At 39.6% G+C, this 25195-nt stretch overlaps 1 protein-coding gene across 15 annotated transcripts in view; it reads right to left on the minus strand.

Moving 5' to 3' along the window:
• ULK4 (unc-51 like kinase 4) overlaps nt 1-25195 on the minus strand; it is a 596488-nt gene that overhangs the window by 560783 nt on the left and 10510 nt on the right. For 10 of the 15 annotated variants that reach the window (XM_073003534.2, XM_073003528.2, XM_073003533.2 and 7 more), the window contains exons 8-16: nt 21191-21266; nt 20934-21029; nt 19565-19686; nt 19373-19442; nt 18767-18875; nt 17551-17655; nt 15660-15720; nt 937-1118; nt 391-437 (exon numbers count right to left, since the gene is read on the minus strand). In XM_073003534.2, coding sequence (XP_072859635.2) covers nt 391-437; nt 937-1118; nt 15660-15720; nt 17551-17655; nt 18767-18875; nt 19373-19442; nt 19565-19686; nt 20934-21029; nt 21191-21266 — 868 coding nt within the window. The remainder of the gene's footprint in view (nt 1-390; nt 438-936; nt 1119-15659; nt 15721-17550; nt 17656-18766; nt 18876-19372; nt 19443-19564; nt 19687-20933; nt 21030-21190; nt 21267-25195) is intronic. The other 5 variants (XM_078377379.1, XM_073003536.2, XM_078377380.1 and 2 more) reach the window with 2 other exon arrangements.

Here is a 25195-nt window from a genome sequence, read left to right on the forward strand (position 1 = left end):
GCTGATCGGCGGTTTCAAAATGGCTGCCGGGAAAACAAAATGGCTGCCCGCTGTTTTTCCTCGCTTAAGAGGCAGCGAAAATGGCGGCGCTATGGAGGATTTTCGCTTTAAGGTGAGTTTTTAAGCCCATAGGAACGCACTAATCACGTTTTAATGCGTTTCTATGGGCTTTTTAATTTCGCTTGGCAATGAAATTGCTTACCAACGTTTTTTTTCAGAACGGATTAACGTAGCTAAGCGAGGCACCACTGTATTCCTTTCCTGTTCTGTGATGTGTGCAGAGGCTCTAACTACTGTTATTCTGAAAGAACTCAGTGGAACCCTGTACATTCCCAAAATTTAAATATAAAGAGACACTGTAAAAGTAACTGGTTAAGAATGGTTACTTACATATCCCAGTTTGGAGCAATCCGCAACTGCTGTATTAGCACAGGGAACTAGAATTTAAAAACCCACACCAATATATACAATTATTAATTGTGCTTTATTCATGAATAAGGAATAACTATATAGCACATCTAATGTTACTTTTTACTTGTGAAGCTGAAAGGCCTGAACAAAGTGATACTATAACATACAAGAAACTATAAGGATGTTTATAGTATATTATTCATCATCGACATATTTCTAATATCCTATATGAATGGATCTCAAGACACAGTAATATCACTGAAAACAATTTAATATAACACACTACAAAACAGTAAGCCACAGTCCGGTGCATGTTCAAGCCAACCAGACCTTGGGTGGAGAATGCACTTCATAATTGGTGCATAACAGAAGCCCTATTCAGGTGTTCACCTCAACATATGAAGATATGTGCAGGACTCCATCCCTATAATTTCTCAAAATGCAAGCTCCACAAGAGACATAGCTGACTTTTACACGTTCACTGACACATCGTCTTTCTCACCCTTGTCCAGCTGTACAACTTACCAATTTTGTGCTGATTAACCTAGTTGCTACTTTCTTATTGGCAACAAGAGTACACAGATAGCAAAGCAAATTCAGCTTAACTCTGGCTACTCCAGTGGTCTTCTCTGGGGAGTCAACCAGCTCACATACATGTTGCAAAAAGTCATTCAATTCTGCTTCTTTCAGCATCAACAGTTTCTCAGCTGCACAGGAAAAAAAGCAATAATAGTTCCATGATAATGTGGCTATGACTGTATTTTTCAAACCCAGCACTAAAAAATTTACACTTTTTCAGTTTTATCACCAGTTCTTACTTTCAGAATCTTAAGCAATAGTCAAATCTTATTAGCTATATCAAGCAGCATAACATAACAGAGACCTTTGGGTAGTGTGGGCGGCATATAAATTAATTAAATAAATAAATAAATAAAAAATAAACACTCAGCAGCAAATAGCTGCAAGTTGCTATAGGAATCTCAAATGCTGACGCCACCAATAGTGAAAGCAAGGGTCTATGCTGCATGAAAATTCAGCAAATAGTAACTTGGAATGTCAAGGAATGAACCAAGGTAAATTGGACATTGTAAAACAAGAAATGATCAAATTGAAAATTGACCTCCTTGGCATTAGTGAACTACTACATTGGACAGATAATGGTTATTTTGTAGTCTCAGGAATTTACCATTTATTACTCAGGTAACAATAACATGCATAGGAACGCAGTGGCATTTATTGCAAGCAAATAAATGGCCCAAGCAGTGGAAAGCTCCTCCACAGTAAAAGATTGCATAATGACAATTAGAATTCATGCCAAGCCCATCAACATTTCCGTTGTTCAAGTTTATGCTCCAACTGATGCAACATTGCAAGAAATCAAGGATTTCTACATTACTATTGAAGACAATCCCAAAAAAGGATATTATTTACTTACTTGGCCATTTTAATGCAAAAATTGTTTCCCAAAGAGAGACAGAAATGACTAGAAGCTTTAAGCTAGGAGAAAGAAATGATGCCGGCGATCGATTGGCAGTTTTGCCGGGAAAATCAGTTTCCTGGCAAATACATGGTATGAACAGCGTAAGTGTTGCTTATACACATGGACTTCGCCTAATGGACAACATCATAATCAAACTGATTATGTCCTATGTAATCAATGATGGACCAGCTCAGTTCTAGCAGTCTAAACTTATCTATGTGCAGACCATGGTTCAGACCATGAACTGCTGGTGATCAACATCAAAGTCAAACTCAGTAACATCAAGAGGACACCATCACCAAAAAAGTTCATTGTCACCAAAATTCCCTTCACATATGCAATTGAAGTTATAAATAGGTTTGGAATTCTGGACACTGCTAAAAATATGCCTGAAATACTATGGCAAGAAATTCAATCAATCATCATTAACACAGCAGACTATGTACCACGCAAGAAGGTAGGGAAAAAGTGTACTGTACCATCCAAGTAGCCAAGAGGAGAAAGGCAGCTAAAGCAATGGGTAACTGTGAAGAGGTGATAAGTCTGAATGTTGACTTCCAAAGAGCAGCAAAGTTTATTGGGAGAAGCATTAGGAACAATTAGAGGAAGACTGTAAAAAAGGACACTAGGAACGCATTTGCACAAATTACAAAGATCCGAGTACCATTTATGGCTTGCAAAGGTCTCATCAAGGATAAGCAAGGGAAATAATTGTCCAGCCAACAAGGTGTCAAGAATAGATGGAGAATATGTGGCATGTATGCCACTAACAAAGAGGGACGATATCAAACTGAAGAAGGGAAGGGAATAGAACCAGAACCAGCTATACTTGATGAAGAGGTCATGTGGGCAATGAAGCAAATGCCACATACTAAAGCTCTAGGGGTAGATAACATCCCTGTAAAATTGTGTGAGTAAGTTCTGGGTTCATTATTGGCTGTTCCTCCCCTTGCACCATAAAAGATGACTCCGAGTTATGAATAAATGAATTTTTATTGTTAACACCAACAGCTTCATCTCTACTTATTTCATTTGGAGAACATATTGATAACTGAGGAGGGGATTCCTCCCATAACCATAACATAGAACTTTCATAGTCAACATTTTTTTAATAATATGTTTTGGCTTCTTTCACTTGTTTTGTCGGTTCCCTCAGACAACGATTGCGCACCGCGCACAATGTCCCGCAGCACAGGTGACGAGCCCACTCTCCTTCCAATGGCTCCTCGGTCACCATCTTCGGGTCCACTGGATACACTGGTCGCTCTGGACCTAGAGTCCTTGGATAAACCAGGACGGTCCATTCTAGGGGACTTAACCCAGGAATGATCGGACGAAATCATTCTTTGGTAGATGTTCCCTCTCCTAAGTCCTCTATACTCTCAGCCACTCTCTTTCGTGGTACAGAGAAAGCATGTACATTTTCACCTATTTTCTCTGCTTTTCTCTCTTTGTATACGATCACTTTCTCCATTTCTTAGAGGACCCTCCTGCTTCTGTTGTTAAGAACACATCCACTTTCTCCCGATCTTCGCCTGACTCCCCTCCTCTTTTTCCCTTCCTCTCCAACTGCCCTAACGGTTCTCCCCCTTCGCGTCTTTCCTTTCCTCGAGACCATCCTAGAACTTCCGTGTGGCTGTCTTCCTCCTCCTCCTCCTCCTCCTCCTCCTCCTCCTCCTCCTCCTCCTCCTCCTCCTCCTCCTCCTCGCGCATCTCGGTAACTTGTTCTTTTGTTTCTTTTATTTCTCCTTCCTTTCCTTTCTCCACAGTTTTACTTGTCTGTTCTAAGTTATGCTCGTGAGGGGACGGCTCACTCTGGCTCCTGTCCTCACAAATTGTTGAGGTCAGTACCAATGGAAATCATTAGTCTTGTGCCAGAAAATTTGGGAAACCAATACATGGCCACAAAACTGGAAACAATCAGTGTTTATTCTGTTAACAAAAAGGAGGATTCAAAGGATTGTTTTAACTACCACACAATTGCTCTCATCTTTCACACTAGTAAGATCTTACTGAAAAGCATACAATGCCTGGCACCAATCACTGAAAAGGAATTGCCAGATGTCCAAGCCGGTTTCTCTCAGGATCATGGCACCCATGATCACATTCAAATGTTCGATGGATAATGGAAAAATGTTATGAAGATCAAAAGAACATAATGTGATTCATCGATTATAGGAAAGCTTTTGACTGTGTTGACCATGACAAACTATGGAGAGCCCTAGAAGACCTTGGGGTGCTACTACATTGGTGAAATCACTGTATCAAAATCAGGAAGCCATTGTACAAACTCAATATTGAGACACTTACTGGTTTAAGATTGAGAAAGGTGTGTGGCAAGGTTGCATCCTGTTTCCTTTCTTATTCAACTAGTATGCTGAAGTGATAATCAGAAAGCTGGAGTTAGAAACATCAATAACCTTCAATATGCAGATGACATAAGCCTCCTCTCAGAAACCCAGAAAGGTCTAAGTACCTGTTCATTAAACTCAAAGAAGAGTTTGGCCTCTTTTTGAATATTAAAAAAAATGACAACTGCAAAGAATCTAAACATCAAAAGAGTAATTGGTGAAGAGGTGGTTGAATGTGTGGAAGAATTAGTATTTTTAGGTTAATTGATCAATCCAAACAGGGATTGCAGCCAAGAAATAAAAAGCCGAATCATGCTAGGTCACACAGCAATGATGATTATGAATCATATATGGAAAAGTAAAGATGTCAGCTTGATGACCAAGTATAGATTAGTTTGCACCATTGTGTTCCCCATAACTATGCCTGTGAAAACTGGATGACGAAGAAGATGGACAGAAGGAAAATTTATTCTTTTGAGCTATGGTATTGGAGGAGGCTCATGCGCATTCCATGGACTGCAAAGATAATGAATAAAGAAGTGTTAAGGTGCGTAAAACTGGACATGTCACTGGAAAACAAAATAACAAAACTTCAACTTAATTATTTCAGCCATGTCATGCGATCAAAATCATTGGAGAACCTTATGCTCAAAATGTTCAATAGTAAAAGACAAGGATGACTACCAAAGAACACATTGGCTGGATGTAATCAAAGCAGACACTGGCCAAAACATAAAGCACCTGAAAGAAGCTGTACAAGATTGGAAATCATAGAGGGAGCTGGCTCATGAAATCGCCAAGGGTCAGGTACGACTGAATGGACAATTCAATTGTCAAACCATTAGTAATGCATTCCAATGGGGGGGGGAATTCACCAAAAATTAACAGACTCAGAACAAAGCCAAATTAAGTTTGCAAAGGTTTTACAGGGTGCACTAACGATTCGAAGCATTTTAAACAGTTTTTGAACATTTTAAGACACTTTAAAAATAGCGAAAACGGACCTGTCAAAACCACTGAAATGCATTGAAACCTATTCAATGCATTCCAATGGGGGAACCGCGTTTCGTTAGCGATGTTTCCTATGGCGATTTTCGCTTAAGGACAGTAATCCGTTCCTATTGGAACGGATTATCCAGTTTTCGATGCATTCCTATGGTGTTTTGCTTAGCGATGTTTTCCCATAGCGATGTTTTTTTTAACCAATTAATATCATTAAGTGAGGCACCACTGTATATGCTTTCCCTTTAAACAATACAATACTCAAAATCTTTCTAAGAAATGTTAAAGAAGCACATATTCCCATTAAACTATTAGCAACTTAAACATTTCTCTTTGCCAAAATCTATGGCCACTGAACCTCCACTGAGCAGAAAGTCTAACCCACCAACATGGTAACATCAGATTGTCCCACTTGCATGAGCACTGCTATTAGTAACTGGAGGGCAGCACTTCTTCATTAAGATCACTTGTGCAGTGGCAGTGCTTGAGCAAGTGGTGGAATCCTACATTACTATGCTGGCAGAAATGTCTTCTCACTTGCAGCACATTAGGACACTAAGGTGATTTTTTTAAAAAAATGTACAACTTTAGCTCAGGGCAGGCGCATATGATTTAAAACACTTTCACTCAAGACAAACAAGATATAAAATATATTCTCATGATAATGAAGGGATCTTTTTAAGGGTCAGTATTTCTGCATAATTTTTTGTTGTTGTTTAGTCGTTAAGTCGTGTCCAACTCTTCATGACCCCATGGACCAGAGCACGCCAGGCCCTCCTGTCTTCCCCTGCCTCCCAGAGTTGGGTCAAATTCATGTTGGTAGCTTCGATGACACTGTCCAACCATCTCATCCTCTGCCATCCCCTTCTCTTCTTGCCTTCACACTTTCCCAACATCAGGGTCTTTTTCAGGGAGTCTTCTCTTCTCATGAGATGGCCAAAGTGTCCTTCCAGGGAGCACTTGGGGTTGATTTCCTTTAGGATGGATAGGTTTGTTCTCCTTGCACCACAATTCAAAAGCATCAATTCTTAGGCGGTCAACCTTCTTTAAGGTCCAGCTCTCACATCCATACATCGCTACTGGAAAAACCATAGCTTTGACTATGCAAACCTTTGTCGGCAAGGTGATGTCTCTGCTTTTTAAAATGCTGTCTAGGTTTGCCAGCACTCTGCATAAACTATTGAGCTCAAAAAATCAGGCAAAATCCAGCAATCTTGGAGATCAAAATTTGTACAAGTGGCACAACCTCATGTTACTGCACTAATAGGATTCTTTACTCAGCAGAAGCTCAATAAGGTCTTGGGCTGTTACTTTAGCTCACATATATTTCATTTGGATATTATACTTTATTAAACACTTTTTAAAAATGAAAAATTGACTGAAATATTTGCCCCTTGCTGACACAAACCAAAAACTGATTCCATGCAAAAACAATCTAGGTATATCGTCCATCTGAATTCCAAAATCCTGAATTAAGCTGGATAATTTATCAAAAATAAACAAAAAGCCAAATGTTTCGGTGTATACTCAGTCGCTCTTGATGAGACCACAGACATCACCGACACTGCCCAGCTCACAATGTACGTCCATGTTGTTGATTACAATTTTGAAGTGATGGAGGAGTTGCTCACAGTAATTCCAGTGCATGGCCAGACCACCACTCAGGAGATATTTCACCAGCTGTGTGATGCCATTGAGAATGCCAGTTTGCCATGGAAGAGGTTTGTTGGAATAACAATTGATGGAGCACCATCAATGACAGGGAGGAAAAATCGACTGGTGGCACTTGTTCAAAAAAAAAAAAACTGGAAGAGGAGGGTGTGGAGGAAGCCATTGCTCTGCACTGCAGAGGGCATCAGGCCCTTTGCATCAAATGCCTGAAGTTTGACAATGTGATGTCTGTCATTGTGAAATGCATCAACCAAATCAGATCCAGGGGCTTAAAGCACCGAAGGTTCCATGCTTATTTAGAGGAAATGGAGTCAGAATATGGGGATGTGCTCTTCTTCACCGAGGTACATTGGCTCAGCAAGGGAAACGTATTGAAGAGATTTTTTTGAATTGAGAGCAGAAGTTAAAGCCTTCATGGAGAAGGATGGAGTGGCTGTTCCTGTGCTAAGGGATCCCAAACGGCTCATGAACTTGGCATTTCTTCTTGCTATTACACATGAGCTTAATGTACTGATTACACGGCCAGGGACAATTTGTCAGTGCTGCCTATGACAACATGCAAGCATTCTCCATAAAACTTGTGTTATGGAAAGCCCAGCTCTCTCAGACAAACCTTTGCCATTTCCAATAATGCAAGGCACTCGTGGATGCAAGCACACCATTCAGTGGTGAGAAGTATGTTGATGTCATTTTGAAGCTACAGGAGGAATTTGATCACAGATTTGCAGACTTCAAGACGCACAGAGCCTCAAGCCAAATGTGGCTCGGCTATGCAAGAGGAAGCGCTGCCAGGTCTCTAGCAGCAAGGAGTAGGCAAGAGAAGCCATGTTCAGAAGAACAGTTCATGTTCTTCAATGTTCCATTCATGTTCAGGACAATTCATATTTAGAAGAAGATTAAAGGTTAAAGAACTGTTAATATAGACATTTGAATCTGAATACAGCAGATATAGAAGACTGAAGAAATCACATATAGTTGCTCACTAGAGAATTTATTATTATTATTATCATCATCATCATCATCATCATCATCATTGTTATTATTACTGATTGATTGATTGATTGATTGATTGATTGATTGATTGATTTTTCTTATTAGTTCTTAATTTGTTTGTTTATTTTTTATCTTATTTTCTGTTAAAAATAAAAATAAAGAGATTTGAGACTGGAATTTTTTTAACAAAGCTTTTCTTGTGGAAAACCTGATGTGGCCCAGCCTCACCAGCCTCTGCCTCCAGCAGCCCCCAGGTAAATTGAGTTTGAGACCCCTAGCCTAGATGATTGAATTAATATATATCATCATAGGGAACCAATGTCTTTGTTCAGGCCTAGAGTGAGTGTGCCAAATTTCCTGATGTATTCCTGCTCAATAACCTCCCCCAAGTACATGGAGAGAGGAGTTCCTGAACATGGCTCTTAACTTCCCATCCTTCAAATGCCAACATTCAGCATGACATGGGGAATTTTGTACCCAAATGCAAAGCTTAACATAAAAAAACAAATGGAAAACCATCACTCTCAATTTATGGGTATAATCACAAATGAAAATTTATTATGGAAATCAATGGGATGAAGTTTCTATTTTGTATTGGTACATATTGAACTTCAACATATAATGCATCTTTTAGTTTGTAAAACATTAACACCCAGAATCCTTTTACATACATAAAACATAACACATTAGACAGCTCAAACCTTCACACCGAGTTGCTGCTAACGTAAGAAGTCAAGGCTTCTATTCTGCGTTGTGCACTAGTCACATGACTTGGAACAAAACAAGAAGATGCAACTTGTGTTTCTTAACTTGTATAGATTTGCAGCTACTACTTATGCCAGTTGACATATGCCAGCATATGTGAGTAATAGGATTCCAGCCAGCTCTTCCATATCTTTATTCCACCATTCATATTTTTCTAATAGACTAATGACAGAAAAGTGTGTTTATTTTTAATCTGCACAGGACTTCAAAAAACTTTGGATAAAGAACCATGGCTGAAAGATAGCACATCGACTTTATTTGAAATCCCAATATTACATTTTCTTCAACTTTTCATCTTAGAACACACAGCACTGGACCATAAAACTGAACCCCAAATATGTAAGGATAACAAAGCTTTCTAAACCCATATGGGTAAAAAGGTAAAGGTTCCCTTTGACATTTAGTCCAGTCGTGTCTGACTCTACGGGGTGGTGCTCATTCCCATTTCCAAGCCGTAGAGCCAGTGTTTGTCCGAAGACAGCTTCTGTGGTCATGTAGCCAAGCGTGACTAGACATGGAACGCCATTACCTTCCCACCAGGGTGGTACCTATTTATCTACTCGCATTTTTACATGCTTTCGAACTGCTAGGTTGGCAGGAGCTGGGACAAGCAACAGGAGCTCGCTCTGTCACGTGGATTCGATCTTACGACTGCTGGTCTTCTGACCTTGCAACACAGAAGCTTCTGTGGTTTAACCCGCAGCACCACCACATCCCCTAAACTCATATGGGTATCCAGCATTAAAACTTGCAATAATTTGTTCTCAATGTATCACACCAATAATCCGTTTTCTAGCAATCATTTTGAGGCAATTGGCTAAAACGCATCTTTTAGTACCTATCACAACAAAACAGGAAAAATATGAACATTTAAGCTGATGTTCCAAAAAACATGTAGGGATAAATGCAGTTCATATTTTCTGAAAAAAGTAAGTCTGTGGAAACCTTAGAATAAAGTAGCCTCATAAAGAAAATGATTTATGCATATTTTATTTGCATTTATTAGAGTGAGTAACAAAACAGATTTGTGGTGATATTGTTCGGTTTCCACCTTCTTCAGCTACACTATATTACAATGCTACAATTAAAAGATACTAGTGACTTAATGTAAGTGGCATCCTTCCATTTGCACCTACACAAAACTCCAGATGAACAGCAATCAACTGCCAAGCCTAAGGCTGTTAAAGGGATAAGAAGTGGGTTTTTGATAATTTACTTTAAATCCAGCCACCTGTCCGAAATCTTCTATAACTTCCAATAACCCTTCCAGATTTTCCAAAGGGTTTTCTAGTATTATCGTTAAGTCATCTGCATACGCTTGTAGCTTAAATTCTTCTCTAATCTTGAGTCCTTTAATTGTTTCGTTGTCTCTGATCTGGTTGTTAAGTATTTCCAGTACTAAAATAAATAGTAGGGGAGATAATGGGGAGCCCTGTCTTGTTCCTTGTTCAATCTGTATATTTCCAGTTAGGCTTCCGTTAACTTTTATCTTGGCTACTTGCTTAGTATATATTGCCTTGATTGCTTGTAAATATGTTCCTTGGAAGCCCATTCTCTTCAATAATGATAGCAAATTATCAAAAAACCAAATTCATGACAAAAAACATAAAGAAAGAAGATGTTCAAAAATTAGCACGGAACTCAAATTTTGAGGCGGTGAAAAAAATTAAATATTTAGGAGTGATTATTACCAAAAAAATCAAGCAATTTAATGAAAGAGAACTACTTAGCAATGCAGAAAGAAATTCAGAAAAATCTGGAGGATTGGAGCAAACTACAACTCACATTTATGGGAAGAATATCAGCAATAAAAATGATGATCTTACCTAAACTCCTGTTCCTGTTTCAAAATCTCCCAATACTATTGAATTTTAAATACTTCAAGGATTTGGACAGATTAACATCAAATTTTTTATGGAAATCTAAGAAGCCAAGAATAAAACTTAAACTGTTACAAGATTTGAAAGAAAGGGGGGGAGTGGGCTTGCCGAACTGGTTATTATATTATAAGGCCTCCGCGATGACCTGGATTAAAGAATGGATAACTTTAGAAAATCAAAGACTTCTGAAACTAGAGGGACACGATTTAAAGATGGGATGGCACGCATATGTATGGTATGGGAAATATAGGGAACACTCACAGTTTGGAGAACACATTATCAGGAAGGCCCTAGGGATGGTATGGCAGAAATTTCAAGCACAAACTTATGAGAAAATCCCATTGTGGGTGGCACCCATGGAAGCATTCACATTAAAAACCCTGAACCAGAAAGGAATGCTAACTACATATGAAAACCTGTTAACTAATGAGCAGAAGATAAAGGACAAACAAGAGCTTGAAAAAATGGGTATAGCTGTCGATTGGTGGCCAATGGTAAAATTAGAATCAAGATATAAAAAAAGATAGGATGGTGGGTTTCTTTGAGGGTAAAGTACAAGTGAATAGATTGTGGATATATACGGACGAAAGAATAATCAAAAAAATGTATACATACTTAGTAGAATATGATTTAGAGCAGTGGTCCCCAACCTTGGGCCTCCAGATGTTCTTGAACTACAACTCCCAGAAGCCTCCACCACAATCTCTGCTGACCAGGATTCCTGGGAGTTGAAGTCCAAGAACATCTGGAGGCCCAAGGTTGGGGACCACTGATTTAGAGGATGAGAGGGTGAAAGAAACAATGGTAAAATGGGCAAAAAATTTTGGATACAGTGTGGATCTTGATGATTGGACTAAGATGTGGAAAGAAAGCTATAAGATGCTGAAACCAGCAAATCTTAGAGAAAATATCCTTAAAATGATTTATTGATGGCATTACACACCTGTAAGATTAGCAAAAATATCAGAGGGCAGCAGCAATATATGCTGGAAGTGTAAAAAGAATGCAGGAACTTGTTATCATATGTGGTGGACATGCGAAAAGGTCAAAATTACTGGACACAGGTATGGGATGCAGCAAAAGAAATTACCCACCATTTTGTTTTGTGCCCTAAAACAAACCAGAGAGTCAGAGAGACTGTCACAACAAGGAGTCATAAGCATGCCACAAGTTGTCCTGGTTAAAAGTGTGTCAACAGAACTCTGAACCTGCACACTCCCAGCTACCATTACAATGTGGGAATCCAAGTCTAAGGCGGAATACAGGGGTACACTCAAACTGCCAAATAAGTCCTCAAGGCACCACCACATCCAGCACAGTCTGAAACCCAGATTCTCTGATCTGCCTTTCAGCAAAGCAGGAACTTCTCTGTCTTGTTTTGATAAGCTTTAATTTGGTTTGCCTCTCCTGACAGTGGATATAAATAATTAAAATGGGAACAAACAATAAGTAACACAATGCCTTGAATGTTAACAGTTTTTAAATGTTAGAATATGGTTTTCAATATAAGCTACTGATTTCCTGTTTATATTCAAGTGGCAGCTATAAAAGCATAACAGTGATTTTTATCTGCACAAAAGTAGTGTAAAATTAATTCTAAAATAAATTTAATTGAGGTCTCTTTTAGGCAATAATAAAATTGCATTCAGAAATTTAAAACCTGTGTTCTTATAGGGCACTGCAGGAAATATACCTTCACATTTGCATTAGGCTCTATTGTTATAAGGAATTATCTTGTGTTACATTAACAAACAGGTTATTAAAAAATAGTCTGTATTATTCTTTGCAGCCCCACTAGCAAGTGACTGTGCTTGTTTCACTGTTGCACTAACTGTATTGCTTGGACATCAGACAATCTTAGGACTGAAACAGTTATTATGCTTATCCTCTGTGTGCACTCTTTTTTTGTTTTTGCTACCAGATATGAATTCACGGCCAGTGCTGCCACTAAGCAGAGCCTGGCTGCTCTCTCAGGTGGCAGATGCTAAAAGACAGGCAACAGCAGTGAGATGTGCCAATAGTCTGCCTGCAGTAATTTAGTCTGCTGTCCTCAGGTGCAGTGTCTTCAAGTGTACTGGTGTCCTATTGCCAATGTTAAAGTACAATTCAACTACCAGTCCAGCTGACTTTTGTACATTGAAAATGGATGCCATCTTGTTCTTTGCTCCAGATAGCAAGGTACAGTATCTTGGGACTGCTAGGTGATCATTGTGGGATTAAAGACAATGCTACCTACTGGTCCTTCTTCCTATCTGCTAGCAAACAGGTGCACATGTTTTATACAACACAGTGTCTTATTAGAAATCTTTCCCTTAAACAAGAGTGGGCATCTCGTTAAAAAATTAGTTTTTCAATATATCTACAGTCAGTTCGTTCTTGTTAAACATTGTTATGTGGGTTGCTTATAATTACTATTTTTTTGCATCTTGGTGTCTTCTTAGTTGTCCCTTCAAAATCTATACTTTTAAAAAGCCTCGTGGCACAGTGGTTAAACCGCTGTATTGCAGCCAAGACTGTGCTCACGACCTGGGGTTCAATCCCACGTAGCTGGCTCAAGGTTGACTCAGCCTTTTATCCTTCTGAGGTCAGTAAAATGAGTACCCACCTTGCTGGGGGGGCAATGTGTAGCCTGCATAATTAACTTGTAAACCGCCCAGAGAGTGCTTGAAGCACTATGGGTGGTATATAAGCAGCACGCTTTGCTTTGCTTTAATCTAGAAGGAACATCAGAGAGTGATTTTAAACAAAGTTTAAGATTTAGAGGGAAAGAAAAAACAAGACTGGATGTCATCAACACAGTGTTGGAAGCAAATGCCAACATTCCAGCCAATCTGCAATTGTATATTAAATGATATATGGGGGAGATGAGGGACACCATAGGTCAGTGGGAGGAATGTAAGAGCACTGCTTAGACAGAAATGGAAAAAGAGGGGAGTTTCCTGCCCAGAAAATTCAGTTAGACAGAAGACTCAAAAGCACCCAAGACCTTTAAAAGCACAATCTCGAAGAATCATATAATGGAAATCTGACTGCTGTGTGGACTAAGCAGGAAAAGACACAGGGTACAGGGCACTGGACTGTTGAAGCCCAATATGCTAGGACAGAAGAAAGGAGATGTAAGGAACTGGATGGAAACTGGGAATCGTATCATATAGAAATGGAGGCTGTTAGGTTCTGTGTAAGATGAATTTAAAAGAGATGTTTTTCAGGAGCTTATTGTGCAGAGTTGTTTGACTAATTCACAAGGTCAGACAGTCTAGGAAAAGAAGATGAAACAAAAGACCGCTAAATTGAAGGAGATAAGACACCTGGAGCCTGGTTCACGAGTATTTGCAGCGGTGAGCGGAGTGTTCTGAATTACGCCTACTTGGACTTAAATTGGTTGACAGCTTAAAAGTGTAATGAAGAAGTTAGTCCTAAAGAGATGTAAAATGAGAGGGTTGGTGTATGTGAAAAGGATGGTTGGTGAATGCTGTGGAATGTGAGACACAGAGATTTGTTTTTCTTTTCAAGGAGAAGGAGAGGGGAATAGCCCAGCCTCTAGCCAAGATCATTACCTAGACTTACCTGTTTTTATTTTAATTAGAAATTGTAAGTTTATTTAAACATTGTAACTGTTTGAAAATGCCTAATGCTTAAGCTTTAAAGCTACCACTGTATCCTACTGAAACTTTATTTTCTTAAACATGTTCTTTATTTTCTTGATAGGGCTTGTTCTGCAGTAGCTGAACATGCCCTAAAACAAGCTGGACATGAAATTCTATTTCAAAATACTGAAATACTGGACAACACCAGCAATCATTACGTTAGATTGCACAGCGAAGCCATTGAAATCCACAAGCACCAGCAGAACTTCAACAAAAAAAGAAGAAAGTTTGGAACTCAACAAAACTTGGCTTCCAGCTCTGAAAAATACAACGACCTCTACCCAGCCATAAGAACCGGGAATCACTACACACAAAAGACCAGCTAATGACACCCATCAATCACAGTGACAAATAATCTCTCCTCCTTATCACAACAATACACCCACAACAGGACAAACTAATCACCCATCTCCTGAATAGGACAAAAGCCTATCTCACAGCCATAAATACTCCACTCCCAAGCAAACTACACCAGAGCACAGAGTGCTGTCCTCTGAAGATGCCGGCCACAGAGACTGGTGAAATGTTAGGAAGATCAACCTTCAGAACATGGCCAAAGAGTCCAAAAAAACCCCAACAACCAAAACAAATATAATTCTTCAATAGAGGACTAGTCTCTTGATACAGCAGGACTATAGCTAAATCCATTGTGGATGAAAGAAGGTTAATAGTGGCTACTGTAAATAGAGATCGTACTGTCCTACTTTACAAGGCCAGTGTGTATTCTAGGAAACACATATGTTTAATTGCTTTGGAAGCAATCAAGGTAACTTTTAAGGTTCAGGCTTGTCTATCCGGCTTACTATGTACTTCTGAGGCCTAAAGGACCCACCTAGGAAACAAAGGTGGTAGTTTTGCGCCCAGAGGGTCTCCCTGACTGTGATCATTGTTTCTTTAGGGTGACTGGATCATTACAGGAGAATCATATTGAGAAACAAGATACTACACAGGCTACACAGAGGTTGTCCTACTGAACATAATGCTTCCAAGTAAACATGAATAGGATATAGATACACATGGCTTAGGCTGCCATCTGATACATACTTCCCTGAGAGTAAGCCCCACTGAATTTAATGGGATTTAACTTTTGAGTTGATCTGTACAAGGCTGTGATATCAGTTCAGTGAATACAGTGGGGAAAAAAGGAATCCCGATAGTCCTTACTGAACTAGACTATTACTCTGCTAATACATTGTCTCTTGTCAGGCAAGAAGCAAAACAAAATGTTGACAAAGCTCTCTAGTAACATATATAGAAGCAATGTTTTCCTTCCTTCAGATTAACAGCTACAACAGCTGCCCTTTCGTTCTTGTGTAAGCATCCTACATATTAGCATCTATAGGAGTTAGAAGTAAAACAAATAGGCAAAACAATAAAAAAGTTAAATGAGTTATTTATTTATTTATTTTAAGAATAATCTTCCACTTTAATAGTTCATAACTACTTCAGCAAACTATACCTGAATATGCTGGAATATGCAAGTTCTTCATGTCAAATCTTACTGGTACTTGTTTCATTATCTGAGAGAGAAAAAGAACAGATCCATCTAAGGCAATTCTGACCATTTGATAGGGCAGGGTAAAATATACACCCATTCCCAAACATACTTTCTATTATAATGAATCAATGACCCATCAATTAACTATAAAATCACAAAACATACAGAACAGAAAAGAAAGCGTAGGTTGCATCATCATACTAAGACTGTGAGGGAAATCCTTTTCACACAGCAGTGTCATGTAAGGTTGGTGTCATTTGCCACAGTTGTTTTTCTCAAATTAAAAAATCCTAAGCCCTCCTTCCCCCCTCCCACCCAAGATCTTGCTGCTCCCACAGAATCCCTTCATCCGGGGGTGGGGGGTGGAGAGGAAGCTGCTGGAGCTGTGCGACAGGGAAAAGTCTTGCAGCAACAAGACATCTCACAGCCCCTAGTTGCTTCTTGACAATGAAAGGAATCCCAATGGAGTTTGGGGTCCTTCTTGAGGGGGAGGAGAATCAGAATTGTTTAATTCACTAATCTTCTCCCTATTAACATACTGTTAATAACTTGCATTTTATGGCAAACTATTGCAACCCAGGTTTATCTTCAGATGACCAACACCTGCTACCACCTGTCACACTATTTTGTCAACATATGGGCCTATGAATTACCACAACAACTTCCTTTTATCAACATGTGTCTGTGGTAGAATGTAGGAGGAAATCTTGAAGACTCACATTTAGGTTACAATCTTTGCTTAAGTACCACTGAGCTCACTATGCAACTCCAGGGAAATCATTCTATCTCTATCTAATCTATGTTGTAGTTCTGATACAAATAAATAATAGTTTTTACAAATGTGAGTGGGATAAAAAATGCAAGTCAATAACTTCTAAAAACCGGCATTCCAAGACATGTGCTGGTTCTATAGGATGCAACAGCATACCATTAGAATACCCAGAATATATGCCCAATTTTTTTCAAGCTCCAAGTCCAAACATTTCTTCAAATACCTTCAGGCTCTATCAGTCAGTACCACAAACATTCACCCTAACAGAATAAGGACTTACCGGTATCTATACAGGATCTTTTGGAGCAAGCTGGCATGGGTTGCTTGAGGTTGGGTGGAGATCTGGTATGCCTCAAGCAACCCTGTTTGGTCCAGTTCCTCTGTGGAGATCCAGAGGAAGTAAAAAAAAAGCAGGGGGAGACTGGGTGGGGACAACGAGGAGAATTTTTTTTCTTTTATTTGACTTGTCTTAAAGGTCTTATAGAGAACCTGCCTGCAGTTGAATTTACCACCAGTCAGTGCTCCAACATGAAGGAGCAGAAGAAGCATTTAATTTGCCAATACAGAATCCTGAACTGGCTCTGTTCTTAAACCACTTAATGATATAGCAAATTGATAGCAGGAGCCTTGACAGCCAAAGACTCACATTGGTTCATTTCCAGCAGTCACAGATGCTGAAAATGAAAAAATCCAGAATGATCCTACTTTAAAAAATGAAGAAGGAGGAGAAGAAAGAAGAAGGAAGAAGAAGAAGCCACCCCTTGACAGCGATCCAGAGAGGTGTGATTAGGAATGCTCTGAGGATGGGTTGGTTCACTGTAGTGATAATGTCATGTGATCATCAGAAAAAGGAGTGAACCCATCCATTCCCACAGTGGACTAAACAGTGGGAGAAATGCCTGTCTGATTGCACACTAAGAAATATCACACAAAACTGCAGAAGCCAGGCACGAACACTAGGTGGAAGTACAGGAATTAAAGATGCAACTACTCCATGCAAAAACTAGCAAAAACAACAAAAAGTCCTCTAAGTTTCTGAAAAACCATCAAGAAAAGGTCTGTGGAGAATTTTTGTAGTACCTTTGGATTGTCAATAATAGAAGTCACAGTAAGGTCAGACTCTGTGTAGATAAGTTCTTTCACTTTGGACTCGATATCCTGCTGAACACAGAATATGTCTTTAGCCTACGACATAAAGAAATATTAAAACATTTTCTCCTTTAAAGATTTTTTTAAAACACAGCAGCATATTCAGTACAAAGAATCTGATACTGTATATACCCATCTTATAAATAAGAGGGCTTTTCTTCACAGCCTCTGAAGTAGTAAATGCCCCCACACAACTAGTTTGATAGAAGACATTTCAGTTTTCACCCTATAAATAAGGATATTAGAGACAGTGCTTCCACACAATTCAGTTCTACTTCCTATGAAGCTGTTCCTCTCATTCTTCCTTGGAACTCTCACATGAGCAAAGAAAGATACAAGCAGGAAGAGAGTGAGATCCAAAATCAGTTCTATGTTGTTGGAGCTCTCAGATATATCTCTATGGCCCCTGGATCGCAACCTTAATGTAATGCATCTTGCCCTCCTGAAAAGCTCTCCTTTGTACCTTAACACCCATTAAACCATATGAATCAGATAGTTCACCTTTAACATTATATTCACCATTTTCCAACTCATATTTCCAATCTAACATGAAAAGTAATTAACTTTTGCAGCAAGTACACATCACTTCTTGTCAGATAAAGTACACACAACAGAATGAGAAAATCACTCATTTTGATATAATCATTTTGATACATTTTGATATAAATGTATTCAATTTCTTCAGTATTTTTCTTCTTCCTTTCCAAATTACATTCACTTGCTTCATTTTTCTTTCTTTAAATTAATCTCCCTGTTCCCACATACTGTAGTTTTTCCTTTCTTTCACTTTTTGACACATCATTCTGGAACATACAATTTGGTTTTCATATACTCCAGTGCCCTTAAAAACCTTATCAACTTTTTAATCCTCAATAGTTAAGATCATACACCAAGTATTTATGATAATCTGTTGTCTAACCTTTGTTTGTTCTACTGTATGAAAACCAGATTTTTCCAATTGCCTTCTCCCAGCTAGATATAAGGATCTCTTTATTCTAATTTTTTTCAGTCTGTCTCTTTTTAAACTGTCAATTAATCTGCCACCTCCTTGGATTATAGTGGTGGTGCGTATTCCTAGCTATGATTACTGTTTGTTTGGCTACTGAAATCATACAGAAATTTCCTATTTTATTCAACCCACACTCACCTTTGTTGAAGGACAAGTAGATGATCTCTGTAAAGAATCTGGAGATAAATAATGCTGCAGCTGTTGTTCTATTTCTACTGCCGTGCTAGTTCTAGGGGTGGGTCGTGAACTGAAACAATGGATACAAGGGTAAACAATATAGCACATTAATGCCAATGAATCATAGTATTTTTCAAATTCTGAATCATTTACAAAACTTCTACTTATAAACCACATCTGACAAGACTTAGCTTCTCCATTGATTAAAATAGCTGGCTTCTCCGAAATAATTTTGCTGTAACAATTTGAAAAGAGGTCTGTTAAATCTTCAATATTTCTGTATTTAACAGGAATTGTTGTACTTTTCAAAAGTATTTTTGCATTCAGAAAATATTAGAAAAAATATGGCATTAAAGAATTGACTGTTCTCATATAAACTACAGTACTTTGAAAACAATTGAAATAGGCAGATTTTTTTAAAATTGCTCTTTAGATTTCAAAGATCCCTTTCCACTGCTTACTCAAAGGGTTCACATAAAGATTTATAATGTAAATGTCATTTCCCCTTCCAGAAAACTGAATACTACCAAAATGTTCAAAAATATTTGGCAGTTATTTTACTCATACCTGAGCAGAAATATAGATTCATTTAATTCACCATCTATAGCACTTTTAGGGCGCAATTCTCCTGGATTTTCTGGCAAAGATAAAAAACACTTTTATCAACCTGAACAATGTACAGAAATGTAATGTTTCAGATGCAGATCTCATTTCCACATTTTACATTATGCTAACAGAGAAAATGAAACTGCATTTTACCCATCTTGAAAGATCTGTTTAATTGCTTGTTTTCTGTTCCTGGAGATGTAATTTCTGGTGATTCTTCCCCCTTTAATTCATCCTCAGACCTTCCTGGTACAAATAACTTGGCATTTTCACTGCTATTCAGACAAAGAACAAGGGATTTTACTTAGAATTTAATATAGACAGTGCTGAATGTTTATCTCAGAACTTTAAAAAAACTTTAACACTTTCAAAACAGCCTATTTATGTATAATCATTAGAAAAGCATTTGGAAAAAGTTGAAAGATTTATTACCCAATCAAACAGAATTTACTAAATATTTCATTTACACTGAAATTACATTTGGTAGAGAGTTTCACCTAATGATTTCAACAACACTGAAACCAATTTTGGAATCAAAGTAGTGTTTACTGAATATTTCGAAGAAACTTCAATTGCTCAACATAATAAAAGTAATATTAAAGAGTACTCAATGCTTAGTTTTAAACACAAGGTTAAATCTAGATCAAATTAGTTCCAAACAGAATGCATTTTAGGTAAATTTGCAAGGCTGACCACACCGTCTAAAAGTACCCTTCACCAGATTACACCAGACCACAGATGTCCAGAGCTCAAATCAGTGGACCCACCCCAGCAGATAAGATCTGCCAATACAAGGGAGAAAGGCAGACTGAACATGGGCAGACAAGACTCAAAAGTATTCAGCCCTTTATTTACACGGAAACACACACTTCCAGATAGAAAATGTTTTAAATATTTTTCTTAATTCTTGCTGGACACCTCCAAGACAACATGCAAGCTACTCCAGTACCTATTCATTTCACAAGTAGGTGAAATTGTTTGTCCTGCATTGGGCTACTGTATTTTTAATGCTTTTGAACCTTTTTGTTTTTCTCTTCTAATTTTGCATTTTTTATTAGTTAGCCTAGAAACATCATTTAGCACTGAAAGTCTGGCATATAAGCACTAAAGCAATACACTGCAGGACAAGAGCTAACAAATTCAGAGCAACAGATACAGGTCAAAAGAGTGACAACAGCACAAAATTCCCATGACAGCTTAAAACCTTTGGAAGTACCATCTACACTAGGTTAATGTTACAAGGTTAATTATTCCTTGTGATGCTGTCCTCTAAAAAGAAGTACAGGTGAAATTGTAGAATTACTGTTATATTTGTTGCAGAGGAAAAATCAGAGTCCATGAAGCCTTAGAGACTAACAAACATTGTGTAAATGTCATCGAAGAAAATCTATTTTGTCTGAAGTATACAGCCTCATGCACCCAATCTGATGATGTGGGCTTAGGCCTATGACAGCCTATGTTCCATTATGCTAGTTATGCAACAGTATTCATTATTTTTACATTTCTATTGAACATATCATACCTAGACATCAGATCTTGTCTGGAGAGAGATCCACTTGGAATTTGTGAAAAAGCATCTTTCCAGAAAGGATGCTGCAACAGCTGTGGCCATGTCAATCTTTAAATACAGTGAAATAAAGAAAACTGTAAACTCCGAGTTTTTGAAAACTGCTCAAAAATACCAGTTGTTGTTGGCTAAAATATTTATACACACATATACTGGTGTATATAAAAATATTGGTATATATAAATACCAACATCATCAAATCATCAATTTACCTCTTCAGAGGATCCTTCTGAAGCAAAGACTCAAGCAAATTGTGGAAGTCTGAAACTGGTTTTGGAATTGCTGATCCTGTACAAAAGCAACATTGCATCTACTTAAATACAAACTTTCTAAATAAGTACAATGTTCTAACAAATACACTCATGCACTTAATAACCCTGGTTAGAATTAATTTGTATATTACTGTCTTAATAGTCAGAAAATGAACAATTAACAGTTGGGGGTTCTCAGTACAGTGGAGTCTCAACTTACGAAGCGCTTTCCCCACCTCCCCCTTCCAGTCCGTAGGCCGTAGGTCGTACCTCCAGATGCTTTCCAGGGCTTCTCTGCCACCATGCGAGGCATCTCAGAAGTCCCCCCGGAGCCACTATCGGTGGTGGAGGGGGACCTCCGAGATGCCTCCCATGGGGGTGGAGAAGCCTTGGAAGGCATCTTGAGGTCCCCCGCCGCCGCTGCTGCTGGGAGCCGAGCCGTGCCGGCCGGTCCCGGCCATGCTCGGACTCCTGGACTGTCCAGGAGTCCGATCATGGTTGGGATCGGCCAGCGTGGCGCGGCTCCCAGCAGCAGTGGCGGCAGCGGCGAGGAGGGGGACCTCCGGATGCCTTCCCCGCCGCCATGGGAGGCCTCTTGGAGGTCCCCTCCCCACAGCCGATAGTGCTCCAGAGGCACTATCGGCGGCGGGGGTGACTTCCGAGAGGCCTCCCATGGCAGCGGGAAAGGCATCCGGAGGTTCCCCGCCGCGCCACTCTGCGCCCACTGCCGGCTTTCTTAGCAGCTCCACCCCCGTTGCTGTCTTTGGCCTTCCCGACGTTTACAACTCCCTTCTCTGTCTCTGTCTCCCGTCCCTGGTGCCCTCTGCCTTCTGTCCCTGTGGGGACAGAAGGCAGAGGGCACCAGGGATGGGAGACAGGGACAGCGAAGGGGCTTGTGAACGTCGGGAAGCCGAAATCCACTTCGCCCCGCTGCTGGCTTTCTGAGTGGCTCCACCCCCACTGCTGTCTTTGGGCTTCCCAACATTCCCAACTCCCTTCTCTGTCTCTGTCTCCCGTCCCTGGTGCCCTCTGCCTTCTGTCCCTGTGGGGACAGAAGGCAGAGGGCACCAGGGACGGGATACAGAGGGCAGCACGAGGGAGTTTTGAAGCATGGGGAGCCGAAAGCCGGCAGCGGGCGCGAAACACCTCTGAAAGCCAGCAGCCAGCACAGAGTGGCTTTCGGCTTCGCGGGCTTCCCAAGCTGCACCCACTGCCCTCTGTCTCCCGTCCCCGGTGCCCTCTGCCTTCTGTCCACACAGGGACAGAAGGCACAGGGCACCAGGGAAGGGAGACAGAGGGCAGTGGGTGCAGCTTTGGAAGCCCGGGATTTTTTTTTCTTTGCCTCGAACGGATTAAATGATTTTCAATGCATTCCTATGGGAAATGGATCCTCGACCTACGGACTTTTCAACCTGTGGCCACTGTTCCAATACGGATTAATTCCGTAAGTCGAGGATCCACTGTAATAGCCCCACTTCATGGAATAAACTACCAGGCTCAATCTGTCTCAATATTCAAGAAATTACTCGAAACAGAATAATATAAGGCAGTTTTTAAGGACATCTTACCCTCAAATTATGTTAATATTAACATTTGAACCTCAGTTTCTGTAGATTACCACACTCAAGTCAGTTATGCCATGTTTCCCCGAAAATAAGATAGGGTCTTATATTAATTTTTGCTCCAAAAAAAGCAGTGGGACTTATTTTCAGGGGATATTTTATTTTTTTCATGTACAACAATCTAAGTTTTATTCAAATACTGTACAGCCATGTCATCTTCTGGTTGCTGTACAGTGGTGGAGGGCGGGCTTTCACTTAACTAGGGCTTATTTTGGGGGTAGGGCTTATATTACGAGCATCCTGAAAAATCATACTAGGGCTTATTTTCAGGTTAGGTCTTATTTTCAGAGAAACAGGGTATAGTTACTTTTATTATGTTACTATGGCTGGATAGCTCAGTTGTTTAGGTATCTAGCTGCAGACCAGAGGTTGGGAGTTTAATTCCCCACTGAGCCTCCTGTGAGTACAGTCAGTCTGTGTGACCTTGGGCAAGCTGCACAGTCCCAAGATGCCTCCAGAAGAAGAGAACAGTAAACTATATCTGAGTGTTTTCTACCTAGAAAACCCTCAAAAAGCTTGCCAAAAGTCAATATTGACTTGATGGCACATTATTATTTATGAGAATGAAGTAAGGTGAGGTAATGGAGTCTTCCTTGTTTATACACACCTAAAATGGTTTGAATTCACTAACTGGGCAATCAATCAATCAATCAATAAGGGGATTATGGAATTACAATCCCTACATCTGTGACCAAAAGGCATGAATTTGCTGACAGTGTCTTACTACTACTGAAACATGTGTCACAATTTTTCCTGTTAATTTCTTTCGACTCCATGAGAAAGGACACTGCTTCAGTGGGATAATAAACACAGCAATAAACTCAATTGCATAATGATTAAAAGGGATTTTTTCATATCTTACCCTGAATCTATCAGATTTACAGAAACAGCACTAATAGGTTCAGCATGCAACCATATTTGCAGATCTAGTCTTCAGCTTGTCATCACAGCAAGTTTTAAACATATACATAAGAAAACAATGGCCAGAATCCTATTGGTTAATTGTGTCGAAGTAAGTGCAGTTATATAGATTCCTGCTATTCAGGAAACTGCCATTCATATCTCTTGCTGTGTGCCTTGTGCACAAGAAGAAATACAAGCAGAAACTTGCTAAATAACAGCAGTCTCACAGTACCATTGAACTTAAATCAGTGAAACTAGCTGATCTTCTTTGTGCAATGATCCCTGGTCCTTGTGGCTGGGTAGAGTTCATTGACCTTTTGCAGGCTGTATTATTCAGTATTGGAAGCCAGGCTCTGTTTAGTTTTCGGCCTTCTTTTTTGTTGAAGTTCTGTTGATATGGATTTCAATGGCTTCTCTGTGCAGTCTAACATAATGATTGCTGGTGTTGTCCAGTACTTCAGTATTTTGAAATAGAATTTCATCTCCAGCTTGTTTTAGGGCATGTTCAGCTACTGCTGATTTTTCCGGTTGTTTTAGTCTGCAGTGTCTCTCGTGGTCTTTGATTCTGGTGTGAATGCTGCGTTTTCTGGTTCCAATATATACCTATCCACAACTGCAAGGTATCTGGTATACTCCAGCAGTGGTGAGGGGGTCCCTTTTGTCCTTTGCTGACTGTAACATTTATTGTATTTTTGTGGTGGGTCTGAATAATGTTTGTAGGTTGTGTTTTTTCTAAACTTTCCTCATGTGGTCCGTGACCCCTTTGATGTATGGCAGAAATACTTTATTTGTGGGTGGCTGTTTTTCCTCTTCAGTTTGGTGTTGTTTTCTTGGTTTGATGGCTCTTTTTATTTCATTCTTGGAATAGCCATTTGCCTGTAGGGCCGAATTTAGATGGTTGAGTTCAGTGCTGAGAAATTGAGCTTCACAGTTCCGATTTGCATGGTCTACCAGTGTTTTGATTATGCCTCTTTTCTGTCATGGGTGGTGGTTGGAGTTTTTGTGTAGATACCGGTCTGTGTGGGTGGGTTTTCTGTAGACCTTGTGTCCCAATAGGAGGTCAGTTTTGTGTATGACCATAACATCTACGAACGGGAGTTGGCCCTCTATTTCTTTTTCCATGGTGAATTGAATATTTGGGTAGATGCTGTTTAGATGGTTTAGAAATTCTTCCAGTTTTTCTTCACCGTGGTTCCAAACTGCGAAGGTGTCATCCACATATCAGAACCAGACTGTGAGTGTGAAGGGTGCCGAAGCCAGGGCCTGTTTTTCAAAATATTCCATGTAGAGGTTGGCTATAACTGGGCTGAGGAGGCTCCCCATGGCCACTCCTTTTGTCTGTTCGTAGAACTCGTTATCCCACTGAAAGTAGCTGGTCTTTAGGCAGTTTTGGAAAAGGGCCTTGATGTCTTCTCGAAAGATCTGCTGGAGGAGTGTCGGA

Source organism: Pogona vitticeps, chromosome 6 (genome assembly GCF_051106095.1).
Source record: "Pogona vitticeps strain Pit_001003342236 chromosome 6, PviZW2.1, whole genome shotgun sequence".
Lineage (NCBI taxonomy): Eukaryota > Metazoa > Chordata > Lepidosauria > Squamata > Agamidae > Pogona > Pogona vitticeps.